General features: G+C 38.4%; 1 protein-coding gene across 4 annotated transcripts in view; it reads left to right on the forward strand.

Moving 5' to 3' along the window:
- TRPM3 (transient receptor potential cation channel subfamily M member 3) overlaps positions 1-17379 on the forward strand; it is a 503278-nt gene that overhangs the window by 310388 nt on the left and 175511 nt on the right. For all 4 annotated transcript variants that reach the window (XM_074994073.1, XM_074994074.1, XM_074994075.1 and 1 more), the window contains exons 2-3: positions 2393-2472; positions 3173-3377. In XM_074994073.1, the coding sequence (XP_074850174.1) occupies positions 2393-2472; positions 3173-3377 (285 nt within the window). The remainder of the gene's footprint in view (positions 1-2392; positions 2473-3172; positions 3378-17379) is intronic.

The raw sequence follows: 17379 nt of genomic DNA on the forward strand, positions 1-17379 counted from the left end.
GATTTTCTATATTATTTTGTTGTTTAGATAAATTCATTACCTGAACTATCTTTAAAGAAGAAATCTTTGAAGGTATATTTTAACGAGTGAATTCTCCAACATCTGCAGTAACTTGTTTTTGTGGATTTCCATCAAACATCAAAAGTGTGCATAAAGGATTAAGTTCTAAGTAACTCTGCCATCTTGTTGAAGTAAACCATGGTGAGGGGAGGGGTGTTCTGTACCATAGGAAATTACTTAGGAAATGTGGCATGAAACACTAATATTTGCTTTCTAGTAAGATGATAGATATGCCTGCTGGGTACTTACTTAAATGTTAAAATAACCAAATAAATAAACTTAGATGAGCTGAATTTTCCTTATTTCAAGAAATAGTAACATGCATTACAAAGAAGCAAGTCACAAATCCATTTCTGCTTATGATGACAACCTTTCCAAAGGCAGTAGTACAACGTGATTCCTGAATGCTTTGTAACTGGAAGGTTCTGTAAAATAAAACAACCTCCTGCCCCAAAATTTTGAAGTTCCTCTCTTTGTTGTCCCAAGTTGTTTCTGCTTGGAACTTCAATTGCTACATGTATTCATGTAGGTAAATATGCAACTGAATTTTTAGAAAAAGTTTACTTTAAAACCCATTGAAAGCCTAGCTGGATAATTACATGTGAAAAGTTAATTAAATTGTTAGGTTGAAAATTGGCCAATTTAATATTGACTAACAGGATAGCACAGCGTGCAATAATATGATTCTTGTGCATTTTAAATATTTATTTTGATAGTGTTTCAGAGCCTTCTGAGTATTTACCAGAATTCATGACAGAGAAGGAGAATAAAGTCCATTTTGAAAATTAGATACTTTCCTTGGGTTTCCAGGATCTTTATTATACTCTTTCTTGGTATACATTTAATGCTGACACAGCCTTGACCAAGCAGCGTCTGTCCTGGCTCCGGGTAGAGTTCTTTAAAATTTGTATGTGTCCTGGCTGGTCGTATTCACTTGGGATACTGCCTTCCAAAATGTCAAATCCTGAGTTCTTTCTTTCAAAGAGTAATCTGGTAGATTGATTTTAAACTACAAATAATAAGAGTACATTCTGTAAGTCCCTCAGCTAAATAAAGTCAATGATTAAGAACAAGCAATCAGTTCCTAGTGAAAAATACAGAGAACAGGTTTTTTTTTATTTAAATTCACTGCCACGTAATAGATATAGTTATGAGTTTAGCTGACATTTTACACCATTTCAGAGATGTAGCATTGTTTTTAATGTCTGCATATGTGCAAATTCATACAGCCAGAAGGATTTTCTCTGGTTAAACTGATTTTGCACACATCCAAGAAATGTGGGCCTCGGGGATCAAAAATAGGTTGCAGATTTGCTGCGTTGCAAGATTGTTGACAGTAGGTGGAATATCCAGCAGTGATGATTCCTCTCATCCTCTGTGTGTCGCACTTGATTTACTGGAGGCAGTTTTTTTTTCCACTGTGTATACAGTTGTCATCACGTTGTTTGAATTTGTCTGAAATTCACTTAATATTCCTTAAACTCCATCCTCTTGCTATACTAACTTCCATAATTCATTGTGTTCTGTCACCTGTTTGTGATTAGTATTAACAGTATCCCTGTTTCTGTTGTGGAACTGTAAAAATATTGTTTTATTCTTTGCATATGATTTGTATGATTTACCTTTTTATGCTGATAACTTGAGATTTTTCTTCAATCAGTTGAATTATAAATGGAAATAATTAAATATGGTATAAAATGGTGTAGCTTTATTTAATTGATGAAGTTACATCAATTTGCACCAGATAAAGATCTGTTCCTTTTCAAAGCTTCCCTTGTTTTCACATGTCGATCTTCCTGCTTCATAACTGCTCTTTTCTCCATGGTACTTTAAATGGTGTTATGATATGCTATTTAGCCACAGTTTCTACAAAGTATTGCAAGGGATTAATAGTACATTGACATTAATTTGTATTTGAGGGGGATTTAATTTCTGAAAAGTTTACTTTACTTCAAACTTAGCTACATTAGTTTAAGTAACAGAGTATTTTAAAGTTGTTTATAAATTGAAGACAGGAGAGTTTTTTTTCTAGCACCTAGAAACCTTTGCTCAATTATTGGTTTTAATTTCTTCAACTGTAATGATTGCTGCTGTGTGACTGTATAAAATTTATCTGGCCAATAAACATAAAATTATTATAAATATTCATATATTGAATGTTTTATTGATATGCTCTTGAAATATGCCCAAATTCTCATGGAAAATGTTTACTTCATACATGGTTCCATGATCAGTAATTAACTTAAAATGGAGAGAATCTTTTTTTTTTTTTTTTTTGCTTGAAATTGCATTTAATAAATCAAGCTTATGGGATTTTTACCCTCTTTTTCAGGCTCAGAAATCATGGATAGAGCGTGCATTTTACAAGAGAGAATGTGTTCATATCATACCCAGCACCAAAGACCCCCATAGGTAACTGCATTGCTACATACTGTGAATATGAAACTCTGTCATTACAAGAAAAAGACTGTAGACTGTTTTTTCCAAATCTGTGATTATGCTGGACAAAGATTGGTTTATATTTTGGAAACCTCAGAGAGATGTATTTCTGTGACACTTGGTACGAACATTTTATACACTCCAGAAGGTGTCAATTTAAAAAACAAAATCTGAATTTATATCAGTGGTCATTTCTAAATTGTTCATCTTCTGGATGATTATACTCCAGTCCCTGAATATTTATACTGTATATTGGAAACATGGCAGCTGGTAAAGCAAGACACCAATAGATACATATATGACTAAAATGTATTGATATCCCTATGAAAATTGTTTTATTTAGCTTAATGATCTCTGGGACTGTATAGAACGTATCGTGAGGAAAATCCCCTTGCCTTGTGTTTTTTTAAATAGTTTGAACAAAAGAATTTTATTTAGTTTTAAATAAAAAGGAAAATCAAAGTGCAAAAAGTTGTATCTGTATTGTAACAGTCTGTTCCATTGACATTTCAAAGTATTTGCTACAGGATAGGACTTCTGACAACTCTATATAATCACTTCAGCCTGAAAGTGACTTTTTAAGACTTCTACAGTGCATGCAAAGAAGTTTTTAAGTATAGCTTGTTTCATTCTTGGGTCAAGAAGCACAAATAATTTTTGCTTACTGCTGTAGGTGCTGCTGTGGGCGTCTAATAGGTCAACATGTTGGATTGACTCCAAGTATCTCCATTATTCAGAATGAGAAAAATGAGAGCAGACTGGCTCGAAATGACAGCCAATCAGAGAAGTGGTCCATCAGCAAGCATACTCAACTCAGCCCAACTGATGCCTTTGGGACCATTGAGTTTCAAGGAGGGGGTCACTCCAATAAAGCCATGGTAATCAAACCCTTTCTTAGAATACTTAATAATGCTACTAACTCCAGAAAGGCAATCGTAGACTAACAGACAAGTATCTTCCTTCTCTCTTAATTCATGTAACTGTTTTACTTGCTTAAAAGCCATATGTTTTCTAGGTGTCATTTGTTGTGCAGGGAAGAAAGTAATTGGACTCTGACAAAAAAGCAACTGCAAAAGCTGTAGTGTTATATGAACTACTGGATAAGATGAGAAAGGCATTATTACAGAGTGGCTAAAGTCAGGGACAGGCTATCAGGACTTAGTTGGGTTAGAATCTTGACACTGACATATTGAGTGACTGAAGGCAAGTCTATTATTATTTCAGGGAAAGGTATATTATATGCTATATGGTTTCCTTCAATTCACACTTAAGCTTCTATGGATATTTTTCATGGGCAGATGGACAATGAAGTATTCCAGTGTCCTGGGGTAACAATCCTGGTTTTTCTGCAGTGTAACTCAGGTTGGGAATGGGGCTACATTTATTTCTTTTTGCTGTGCTTGGCTGTATCTTCCAGAAATTGTCCATATCGTCCGACAGTACCTGTTCGAGTGTTTCAGGTGTGGTTCCAGGTACATGTGTAAATGTCTGAATTCCTAGTTCCATTTGTCCACCCTTCTGGCATTCCCTAGAGTTGTACTGTAACTTCTCCCTTCTCTGTTCATTCTTGCTTCCTCTTCTTTTTCCCTGTCCTTGACAACCGCCCCAGCTCCTCACACAAACACAGTTCCTGACTAATACATAATGTTGTTAGACTCCTTGTAAATCACAGTCTGTCACTGTCTGGCACACTTTAAAAATATTTTATTTCTCTTACCATATTGGATGGTATGCCTGTCACAGAGTAAGTAAATCAATGGGGGATTTCAAAGGAGTTGAGGATTTGAAAGTTAATGGGAGTTACACACACAAAGGCCATTTGTGTCTTTGAAAATCTTCATGTGTATCTCTTTCTGGTAGTAATTCTGTGTTTTGATGCATCTCAGTGTCACCCATGATGAGTAGATTAAGAACAGCTAGCAAATTGCACTGTTTCCCTGACAGTCTAACAAACCCTTTATTCCAATTCAGTGGCAGCTGAAAATTGATAGTGAATAGTGAGTTGACTGGCTTTAACATAAGAGTGTACAAATACGTATAGTTCAGTAAAATGAGGATGGGTGAAAATTCATGCTGATTTTTATATTGATTTAATTAATAAAGCTACCAGTGTGCAGCATTGCTGCTCCATCAAGAGAAATATTCCAGTACTGGACTGACAAACTGAAAACAGAGGAGAGAGATTTATAAAATTCTAAGGCATAGAGTAGATTTTTTATAGAATTATAAGGCATACTGTACCTGATATTTCTAAAATATGTGGACAAAATTCTTCCCTCAGATATTTACATGCAAGTCCGTTACCTATTTTGACTTGCTATATTTATGGAAAACCAGTACATATAATAAATAAATAGTTTCTGTGCTGTGCTGGTGTTCTGTTATAGATAGATATATAAAACACTGTTGGAGGAACTCTGGATTTATTTTAAAGGTACCAGAGAATAGGAGGAACCAGGAAGACATTCATGCCCTGCCAATCATTCAAAGACCTTAAACCACATAGGAAGAGAGAAACCAAACAAGTGGTGAAAGGATGAAAAGCTTCCATAAAGCCACAATACTTTCAGAAAGTCTAAAGGTGGAAAACGTGCTTAAAATAGCACCATTCACTAGAAATCTCTGAGTAGCTGACCTTTTTATGCACTATTGCAGAAAGATGCATATGAAGCTTTCCATGCATATGAGCACAGCAAGGTGAGGTCAACAAGTACAGAAGGGCTGCAGAACTGTAATGGTGATTACCTTTTTGGTCTGTCCTCCTGAAAAAGCAATGAGATTTGTTTCCCATTAAGACCTCCTATATGGTGCCTGACAACACTAGCGTTGTATGCTGGTGAGTGTAGTGTGCGAGCTGGGTTAAGTATGTAAGCTTAGTTGTTATGGTTCTCCTAATGAAAATAATTAAACCTATACCTGAACATGCACTGAATTTACCTTCTACAAGGTTCTCCTGATGCCAAACAACTAAAGATACAGCATTCTGCAAAGACTGAGATTGTTTCAAACAAACCAGATGGCCCTTTTTGCGAGTGGTTAAGTGAGAAAAATGGGCAGCCTCCAGAACCTTGAGAAATAAAACTTAGGTAAAAAAGACAAATGCCAATCAAGTCTTTAGGCCTTTCAAATATTCATGAGAATTAACGCTTAACATCCAATCAAATGTGATTCAGGAGTGTATCATCATCTTACTCCAATTAATTTCCTAAAACCTATTTTATCTCATTTGCCACTGTATGTAATTCTTGGCACGTACTGAGCTTCAGTGGCAAATGTTTTAGAGCAGTGGTTCCCAAACTTTTCAGCATCATGCCCCCCCCTTTTGATTTTTGAGAAACCTTCACGACCCCTCACCTCTTCTTTACCATCTTCCAACCTACCTTTTAATAAAAAGTTCAATTCCTAATTTACAATAAACACAAAAACTTGATATAAAAATGGTATTTAAAATTAAAAATAAACACAAATAGTTTTCCTTGACCCCCTGTGGGTGCCTGGTGCAGCCCCAGCTGGCCAGCTTCCTGAGCCCTCTGCCAGCTGCCAGAGCTGCCCATGCCAGCGGTCCCACCCGCCTGAGACCTGTGTGGCCAGAGCCACCTGCATGAGCTCCACGCTGCCAGGGCCACCCACCTGCCAGCCTGAGCCACCTGAGCCCTACGCTACCAGAGCCAGCTCCTGCCCACCAGCCTGAGCTGCCTGAGCCCTGCAATGCTGGGGCCAGCTGCCCAGGCCCTGTGCATCCTACAAGCTGGCTGGCCTCCCAATCCCCACAAGCTGCCTGCCTGAGCCCCTCCCCTCCCACAAAGCCAGACACCCCCAGCCAGCCCATCTAACTCCATCCTCCTCTTCCTTCCCCCAACCCACACTCATTCATCTTTCCATGTGGGTCTTCACCGGCTGCCTGCTTTTTTATAGCAGCTGCACCGAGTCTCCCACGTTACATGTCCTGGGCTGAGAGCCAGAAGCAAAAGCCAGCTCTTTCTTTGGGTGGGGGAAAAGATGTGGGGTGGCTGGGTTGCCTCACGCCCTCCCTGGAATTTCTTCATGTCCCCAGTTTGGGAAACCATATTTTAAATAAATATTATACCTGTTTTAAAAAGGGATAAAGCAGCAAATCATCAAGGTTAAATGAATTGCCAAAGATCACACTGAGAGTCGATAGAAGAAATTGGAATGCAATTCAGAACATTTGAGCCCTAGGGTCCCTCTGTGACTTGTAGAACATGCTCTATGACCTAAGTATATATGGTATTTAGCAAGATGAAGCAGAATTGAAAAACATCATCTAGCTCTGTGGTAATCACACAACTATAAAATCTTGAAGAATTAAGAGCTTCAGGGGGATAGGTATGTTATTAACAGAGGCAGCTGAAAACAGATTTCCACCACTCATGGGCTGTGGGACAGATATGGGGAAAAATGATCTCTGCTTATATTTTAATAAAAGTGTTTCTAGCATCTGTTAAATACTAGTGTAACTGTTTCCCCTTTTAAGTATATTCTTCTCAACTGAAATACCGTTAAATCACCATTAATTCAGAGTGATGGACTGTACAAATACTTGCAAGTGGTCAAATAGCATGTTTGAGATCTATCAAATTTTAATATTCAACAATTCTGCCACTGGGTAAATGAGTTTTCTAGTAAGTATGCTATCGCTTTTTAAATTGTAGTGAAAATCAAAAATATAACTTCAATAAGGCCACAATAACAAAAATCAATACAGAATAGTAACAGAAGAGAACATAATAGGCTCACCAGCCTCAGAAAAATTGCCCTGTATGTTAATGGTTTGGATTTCATTTTTTCCTGCAGAAATACAAAGCAAAAATTCCCAAATGGCATTAATTTGGCTATATCATATTTGGTAGAACACTAAATTCCATCAGGCTGCTAAATTGACTTCACTGTACCTACGCAGGCATAACAGAGGACTTTATTGGGGATCATGCTTATTGTAAGAACTTCAGCCACGCTGGTACAAATAATTAAGTGTGATACTAACACTGTTCTCAGTTTTCTTTGAATACAGTTGTTATTCATTGGGTAGACATAATGAATCACCTTCTGAAAATGTCAGTGGTGGTATATTCAGGCTGATCCCAGGATACTAGAGAGACAAGGTGAGTGAGGTAATATCTTGTATTGGACCAACTTCTATTGGTGAGAGAGGCAATGGCTTGCACAGATCTGAAGAAGTGCTCTGTTGTAAGCTCAAATCTTCTCTCTTTTACCAAGAGAAGCTGGTTCAGTAGCTCACCCACCTGTGCCCTGAGCATTTGTGAGATGTAGCATGTGAAATCATCAGCAAAACTCTGCGTAGTGGGATTCTATCCCGTATTTCATCACTGTTATTTGCCTATTGGAGCAGTGTTCCGTGTAAGCTGTGTGGTTCTGCAGTCATTCAGGAGAGATTCAAATGCTAGCTTATTACACAGCACCCACATTTAATTTTTTTGGTTCTATTGCTAATGTACATTTGCACATTCCAGAGTGCACATAAAATTTTATTCCACAGATGGATAGAAAAGATTAGAGGAAATATTGTACAACAGCCTTGATTACTTCAGAATACTTATTTTCTAGCCACAGCTCTGGCATATGTGAGATGGTGCTGCATTTTCAGTAAGATTTAAAGTAGTAGCTTATGGTTGACTTGTATTTTTAAAATTCTCTCTCCAATTTATCCTTTTCATGTTTGAAGTGAATCATTTGGATACATTAATTCTCTAATGCCAGAGTATATTTTTGTGATTAAATTAGTGATGGTTGAAATCAGTTAATAAAGTGGCATCTCCTTGTTTCTTCTGATAGTTGAGTATCCAGTAATGCCATATCTGCATTTCTAGATCAGAAATTAGTCACTATTTTCTTTGGTTTTATAAAATGGTTTAATCCTGCTAATACTCAGGCAATGCATTTCAGAATTTTACCCTTCCAATTGACATACAGTATTTGCAGTGTGGCCAGTGATGGCACAGCTGGACGGAAAACAAATTTTCCAACTTTAAGCAAAATCATCTTTAGGAAAATTTTCTTGAACTCAATATTGAACTTAAGGAAAATCTTTCGAGTTTCAGGATTAACTTCCAAATGTTTTTTCCATCTTGCAATCAAAATAAAACACTCGTGCACACACAAAAAGGGACTCTTGCTATTATTTTTATTGTAATTATGCACCAACAATGTGCATATTGGTGTACCAGACACAAAAATACAGTTTCCCTCAAAAGAGCTTATGACCTAACCATAGTGGAGACACAGCAGATAAGACAAACTGGGAAACCCAGAAGAGGAAATGAGTAGGATTTTTTTTTAATTAATAAAATGAAATGGTTTATAAACTTACAACAACAAATCAAAAGTCACATTTTACAGGACAGAACCTGTAACACAGCTCATTAGGCTATAGTTACCATGCCTCCATGTATTAATCCCCCACCAGTTTATTGGCACGAATCTTGTATTTTATCAAAACTCTTTAATTATATTTTAAACTGTTTTATTACAGAAGGCCTCTTGCTATTAAATACAAATCTTACCCCACACAGCATCTGGCAGCATGGGTTAATCAATAAATTACTGAGTTTCTCCAAAATTTTTGAGGTTTTGTTTCCTGAGGACATCACTAAACCACTTTTCTGTGGAACTCTTTCCACCTGTTCTTCTTTGGAAAAAAGATCTCCATCCCACAAAGGCTGAGACAGGCTGAACAGTACTAACTTTTGTTGTCTTTTGAAAGAGGACAAGGGCAATCCGAAGGGAGACAGGGAAGTTAAAAGGCAATGTAGTCAATAGGTCACCACCTAGGTGGAGAGATTCCACCCTAGAGGTGTTAGCTGGATTTGAAAGATACAATACAGTATTTAAGGCACCTATTTGAAAAGGTCGAGAATCCCCTCTTTAATGAATGAGGTACCTGATTTGCCAAGTCAGTCATTACTGGAGTTAGGCAGACTCCTAACGAATTATTGTATAAAAAAGTAAATGGTATCCCATCAGGTTTTATATCCGTTCCAACCCCAACAACACATGCATGCAAAATGTAGCTTGAATGTCATTTCCTTACTGAGGGAAGTGACTGATTAAACTATAAAATATGAAAATTAATTGAGAAATCGAACAAAGATTTTGAAGGTCTGGTCTGTGGTAGATTAACTGGAAACAGTCATGCATTACTGTAGCATACACTGAATTTAAAGGATCAAACTAAATTGCTATCTTGAATTTAGCCTTTTCTTTTTCACACACCAGTAATTGTGGAAACCCTTTGAATAATTGGGACATCTGAATCCTAAACTGATTTCTAATGATCTCTGCTTTGCTGAACTAATATTGCTTTGATCATGGTTATACAAGGTTGGATGGAGATTATGGTTGCTTAAAAGGTTTATAGTGAATTAAATATACTAGTTCTATCTTCAATAACTTCCTGCTCATCCAAGGTATTCAAATGATACTTTTAAAATGCTTATTGAGTGGTTAGCATATATTTGCAACTGTAGAAGATAAAAGTTAATTACTGTGAAACAGGCTCAGTGTCTCTTATATTGTTCTTTCATGTTGCAGTGCATCATAGCTCTGAGGCAACAGTCATGAGTACAGATCTTCATATGCAGCTTCACTATGTTGTATTTTATTAAACAGATTTGAAAATCAGTCACACCTAAAAATGTGTTTTAAGTACTTAAAAATGTATGAGTTTTGACAAAACTTCTTAGAAAAGATCTTTAAAAGTGCATGGAGAGAGGAAAAAGGAGGGATAAAACCATGAAAACAACGATGGGTTTTATTTTTTGACATAGCAAACAAATATACAAAATATATTTGCAGCGTTTGGAGTAATAATGATTAAGGAGAATGAAATACATAAATGGCTAGATGCAAAGCCCCATAAAATCAGTGAGTCCTTGCATTGACTTTTATGGGATTTGACTAAGGCCCCAAAACTATCAAAAAGAATATTAAGATCCAACCCTGCCTGTATTAGCTAATGAGTGTTGCTATTGTTTATAATGGGAGCCAATCAGACTTTTCGCAGTATGACACAAACAGTTTAATTTAGAAAGCATCTGAAACTCTGGATGCTTATTTAGAGCAGGTAAAATGGCCATGTCATTCTCCAGTTGCCATTAGTGAGAAAATATGGAACAAAAAGCCTGATTGCATCGTAGAAGCAAAGTATTAGGCAGCATGTTGATCTAGGAAGAATTAAAAAGTTCTTTAGTGTTGCATCTTGCCAGCAGCATAATGGGCCTGTGCAGTGACTTTCTCCCTTAAATTAAATGCAAAATCTCCTTCAAATGCAAGTTTCTCCCCTCACGTTATCATTGGTAATCAGCCAGATACAATGCACACTGCAGTTTATTAGATGTACTGTAATAGAGACATTGTAATTGAAAATTGTATGGCTCAGGTCTGAAAAATTTTACTGCTAGGTTGCTATGGTTGTTCACTTCTAACGTAGATTGAGCTATTTTGAAGCCGTCTGGCTGTTTACCGGTCAGCGAGAAATTAATTTGAACCTCTGGCTAATCCCTTGATATGAAAATAAATCATCATGGTGACAACTATTAATTGACATTATTCTTGACACTCTCAGTAATCAATCCATGGATTAAATGGGTGTGGAAACTTGAATTAATCTTTCCCACTATAATGTAACCCCTCTGAAGTTGTTCAGCAGTGAGGCAAACTGCATTAGCAGGTTGCTATGGTTGAACTTGTACTTCTGCTTCCTGTCTTGATACCTGCTCTATTGATGCATAGCAGATATTAGTCTTTATGCTGTCCATCAAGCTTCTTTCACCAAATACTCTTCTATTAAAAATATAATCACATACGGAGGTTGTAGTGGGGTAGCTGCCCCACTCTCGAGTCGGAAGGATCAAAACAGGCCAGAGGGAGCTTGTGCAGATCCCAACCAATTAGGAGAGGTCTTCTAGAGCTGACCAAACAGGAAGGGACTTGCTGGGCCAGCCACCATATAAAGAGCTGCTCAGCAGAGGAGAGGAGGTGAGTCTCTCTATGACCAGCAAGGGAGCAGGACCAGCTGCTCAGTGAGGTACCCTGGATAGAGCAATGCATAGCAGGACAGAGGGAGCCTTGATACCAGGGAACATGCAGATGCTAGTGTTACAGGGAAGTGGCTCAGGAAATCTGGCAGTAGAGAGGATGAGAGGAGTGCAGTAAGGCACCATCACTAGAGCAGAAGTGGGAAAGATATGGCCCACTGGTCAAATACAACCCACCAAGCCTTTTAATCCAGCCTGTAGCCTGTCCCTGAGGCATATAGCAGAACCACTCAAAGCAGCTGCAGCTCCCTGTGGCTCTCTGCACTTCAGTGGGAGGCCTTCACGTATTCCCCTGCCCCTAGCAAAACTGGTTTCCAGCCAATAGAAGCTGAGAGATTTGGCTGGGCGGGTGGGGGGAGGCGCAGGCGCATGAAGCCCCCACCCACAGGGCAGAGAGCCACAAGGAACAGCCAGCTGCTTTGAGTGGTCTGGGGCTTCTGGCCAGCAGAGAAGCCTGCCTGAGTGTGCTGCTCTCTGGGAGCTGCTTAGATAAGCACCTGCGTCTAGCACCCTCCCGCCTCCCACCCTTAACTCCCGCCCAGACCCTGCAACACCCCCACATTCCTCCCCTAGGCCACAGTCATCTGCTGCACCCATACCGCCTCGAGGAGCTTGTACACCAAACCCCTCCCCAGGTCACCACCCAAACCCTCTGCACTGTATTCTCATTCCCTCCCTGCCCTTCTGGTAGGTCACAACCCCCTGCTTCACCCAAACTCATTCTGACCCCATACCTTCTGCTATACCCCAGGTTCCCTCCCTTCTGAACCCAACCTTCATCCCAGATCCCACACCACTTCCATACAGGAGGACGCAGCATTCTGGGAGTAATGGTGACCAAGAGCTGAAAAGGGGGAGACGACAGAGAGAAAACAGGGGAGGTCACCACTAGAGGGAGGGCACACTATTGGACTTGAGCTGATTCCCAGACAACCAGTAGGAGACACCACAGTTGTGAGTCTGTGCCCCATTACAGAGCTGAAAGGCAGCTATAAGCAAGAGAGATGAGAAACCTGATAGAGCTGAGCATTGGTTCAGTTCAAAGACATAGTTAAATTTAAAAATGTTTCAGAGAAAGCAGTGGTGAAGGAAGCCAGTAATGGCAGCAGTATTCAAAAGGGAAATGGCCAAATGTTCCACTAGAAAATTGAGAGAGGATAAATTATTAATATGATCAAAAGTGCTTTTAGAACCATTTGTTCATAATTTACTGGGTGCCTTAGAAGCAATGACAAAAGAATTATTCCCTACACATTAAATTACATCTGAAGTGATGACAAAATAATTATCCCAAGCATGTCAGACTGAAAATGCTCCCTCCCCCCACAAAAAAAAATGAATAAGATAATCACAAAATTGAAGTCTACATGCTTCTTCTATGGAAAAGAGAATCCAGTATTTTAGTTCATTTATGCTTTCTCAAAAGCGTTTTTAAGATTTAAATATCCTTTATGTTCTTGTAGTTGAAAAGACCCACTCAGATTTGTTTACTCTTCCCCAGTCATACTTAAGAATATAGTTAATATTCATCATAAGCAATTTTACCTTCATTTTAAACATTAGGGCTATGTCTACACTGACCCCTTGTGCTGACAATTTGATGCATATAAGAAGTGTTGAAAATGGTGACTAATTTGCATGTTCATATAGTGAATATGCATATTCATGATGCCAATTTGCCTTTTCACAGCAGAAATCAAGCAGAGTAAACATATTTCTGTGGGCAAGATCCCCCTTTGTTGGCAGCCCCTTACGCCTGATTTTTTTCCAAGCATAACGGGCTGCTGACAAAGAAGGTTTTTGCTGGCAAATCCCTATCTACACTGTTTGATTTCTGCAGTGAAAATGCAAATTAGTGTCATGAATAGGCACGTCAGCAGTGTGAATGTGCAAATGAGTGTCATTTTGCATTTTCAAGGCTGCTGCTTTGCATCAAACAGTCAGCGCAAGGGCTCAGTGTATACACAGCCTATGTGTCTGTCATGAGTTATGACAGGGTACAGGATTTAATCTAAATAGGAATTGTACATGGGATGGTCCTGTGATCCCCTGCTTTAACCTTCTATATGAACATTGTCAGTTAAAATGCATAAATTCCTCATGGGAGATTGAATGCGTGGGTTCTCATCACTAACAAGAGAAGAATATAATAGTCAGGCAAAAAGAAAATCTTCCATCCTTCAATTATTCAGAGTTCAGTCTCCTGAGGTGTTGAGTGTCCTCAGTAATAGTTATAGTGTGTGGCTACTGACCGCCATCATGTAATAGTGGTACAACCTTTTGTAACCCCAACTTCTATCTTGTAAGAGGGTGCAAGATGTAAAGCTCAGTGTCTTACCAACATACACATATCACACTTCTGTTCTTCCCTCAATTCTGAGTGATGTCTGTTCTCATCAGCATCCAGTCAGTGTACTCACATGCCTAGTGGAGCTTGCCTTTCAATTCCAGTAGTCTGGCCATTAAACTCATTACAGGCATACTTGATAGTACATTACATGCTCACCAGATATATGCTCCATGTAGCCGTTTGCTCTGTAGTAGTGGGGAAAAAATTAGCTGGCAGCTGTTGGGAGGGGTATTATTACAGCAACGAGAATTAGTGTTTTTGAATTCTGGCTTGCTTTTCAGTTTGGCTAAATTCTATTCTGTTTGCTTTCTTGTGATCATAAAAGCGGCCAGACTGGGTGAGACCAAAGGCCCATCTATACCAGTGTCCTGTCTTCTGACAGTGACCAATGCCAGATGCCCCAGAGGGAGCAAACAGAACAGGTAATCATCAAGTGATCCTTCCTCCCCTATCATCCATTTACAGCCTCTGACAAACAGGCTAGAGACAACATTCCTACTCATCCTAGTCAACAAGTATTGATGGATCTGTCCTCCATGAATTTATCTAGTACTTTTTTGAACCCTGTTAAAGTCCTGATCGTCACAACATTTTCTGGCACGTTGTTCCACCGGTTGACTGTGTGCTGCATGAAGTAAAACTTTATTTTGTTAGTTTGAAACCTGCTGACTATTAATTTCTTGTTGTGGGAACAAATAAATAACTTCACTTACTCCATACCTGTCATGATTTCATAGACCTCTATCACATCTTCCCCTCCCCCACCCAGTCTGGAACTTTTTAGCTTAGAAACAAGGGGTCTTCATAATCTCTTCATATGGCACCCATTCCAAACCCCTAATCATTTTTTGCCCTTTTCTGAACCTTTTCCAATGACAAGATATCCTTTTTATGAGGCATCCACATCCATACGCACTATTCAAGATGTGGGTGTACCATGGATTTATACAGTGGCAATAAGATATGCTCTTGTCTTATTTTCTATCCCTTTTTTAATGATTTCTAGCATTCTGTTTGCTTTTTTGTCTTCTGCTGAACATTGGGTGGATGTTTTCAAGAGAACTATTCAAAGTGACTCCAAGATCTCTCTCTTGATTGGAAACAACTAAATTAGTCTATCATTTTGTTGTATAGTTGGGATTATTTTTTCCAGTATGCAATGCTTTGCATTTATCAACATAAAATTAATTTGCCAATTTGTTGACCAACCACTTAATTTTGTGAGATCCTTTTGAAGTGTTTCACAGTCTACTTTGATCTTAACTATCTTGAGCAGCTTAGTATCATCTGCAAATTTTGCCACCTCGCTGGTTGCTTCTTTCTCCTGGCAAATTATAAATATATTGGATATGATTGGTCCCAGTATAGACCCCCTGGGGGGACACCATTAGTTACCTCTCTCAATTCTGAAAACTGACCATTTATTCCTACTCTGTTTCCTGTCTTTTAACCGGTTATCAGTTCATGAGAGGACGTTCCCTCTTATCCCACGACAACTTAAGAGTGTTAGGTGAGGCACCTTGTCAAAGGCTTTCTGAAAATCTAGGTACACTATATCTCTCTCATACCCCTTCTCTACATGCTTGTCCTCAAAAGATTCTAGTAAGGCATGATTTCCCATTACAGAAACCATGTTGGCTTTTCCCCATCAAATTATGTTCACCTGTGTGTCTGCCAATTCTATTCTTTACTAGAGTTTCAACTAATTTTCCTTATACTGATGTTAGACTGACTGGTCCATACTTGTCAGGATCACCTCTCAAGACGTTTTTAAAGAAAGGTATCACATTTAGCTATCTCCCAGTCATTAGGTAAATAAAATTATTTAAAGGGTAGCTTGCAAACAACAGTTTGCACAATTTTCTTTTTCAGTCTTTCAGAACTCTTGGGTGAACGCCCTCTGGTCCCAGTGTCTTGGTACTGCTAAGTTTATTGTTTGTTCCAAAACCACCTCTTATGATACCTGTATCTGAGACAATTCCTCAGATTTGTCAACTCAAAAGAATGGCTCAGGTTTGGGAACCTCCCTTACATCCTCAGCTCTGAAGACCAAAGCAAAGAATTTATTTAATTTTTCTGTGATGACCTTATCTTTGAGTGCTCCCTTAGCATCTCAATGGTCCATCGGCTCCACTGGTTGTTTACCAGACTTCCTGCTTCTGATGTACTTAAACATTTTATTATTTTTGAGGTTTGGCTAGCTGTTCTTTAAACTCCTTTTTGGCCTGCCTTATTATATGTTATACTTAATTTGACAGTTTATTCTCCTTTCTGTTTTTCTCACTAGCATTTAACTTCTAATTTTTAAACAATGTTTTAAAATCTCTTGGTGCTTCTTTTACTTGGTTTTTAAGCAATGGCAGCACATTTTTCATTTGTCCCATAGAGTTCTGTTCCCAGGAATGCTGAGAGAGGCTGTTCGTCATATGAAGACTCATATTTGCATGCAATCCGAGATTTAGCCTTCATGCCAGAAATGCTCATTTCTTCCACCCAAGAAGCAAAAACAATACCATGTACTTACTCTACCTGACCAATCACAGACCACAAATAAGGAATAGACATAGTAAAAGTGAACAAAATATTAATGAAATATGATAGCATAACGTTTGCTGAAATGTACTAATAATTGTACTAAAATCAGATACAAGAAGACTGACTTCTGTGGTGTGTATCTGAAGGTTATGCTGAGATATACATTAGTGGAAGGTTTCAGAATAAATGTCTGTGCTCTAGCTCAACTAGAAGTTATGGGTTGGATGCAGGAACTACTGAGTGAAATTTTATAGTCTGCTTTATGCAAAAGTTTAGCATATGTGAACTTACTGGTACCTTCTGACTTTAACAAGTATAGTCAGTGGGTAATAATTTATTCTTTATTAAATCAACACAAGTAAAACAAGTTGAAAGGGCAACCTTAATTCAGCAGATTGCTAAATTCTGAATCCTTGCTTTTGCAGCCTTAACAGTCCTGTAATATTTGCATATGCAATATTTATTTATGCAATGTTTGCATATGCAATATTTATTTAGTATATAAATTAAATGCAGGCATGTCCACCAGTATATATATTCTAGATGTTTTTCAAAGTATTTGTCTGGAATAAAAAGAATTCTAAATAGAGCTAAAATACCAGCTGCCTCTGTGGCCTTAGACAAATCACTTAACCTCTGTGTTGATTTTATCATCTGGAAATTAAGGATAATATTTATTAGCAGATGACAAGGGTGTTGTGAGGGTTGATTATTTGTTGCAAGGAGTTTTGAAGAGGGCATACTGTGTGAAATTGCTGTGTCTAATTATGTCATGGTCTGTAATTGTGTTCCCTGTAAGCTGAGCACTTCAGTAACCACTCAGGAGAGAGTCAGGTGCCACCTAGCTGGTTAGCAGAGCACCCAGAGCTGGCAGAATGTATTTTTACTGATGTGCACAGCTGCACATTTCTTGGTGTACAT

Source organism: Carettochelys insculpta, chromosome 5 (assembly GCF_033958435.1).
Source record: "Carettochelys insculpta isolate YL-2023 chromosome 5, ASM3395843v1, whole genome shotgun sequence".
Taxonomy (NCBI): Eukaryota; Metazoa; Chordata; order Testudines; family Carettochelyidae; genus Carettochelys; species Carettochelys insculpta.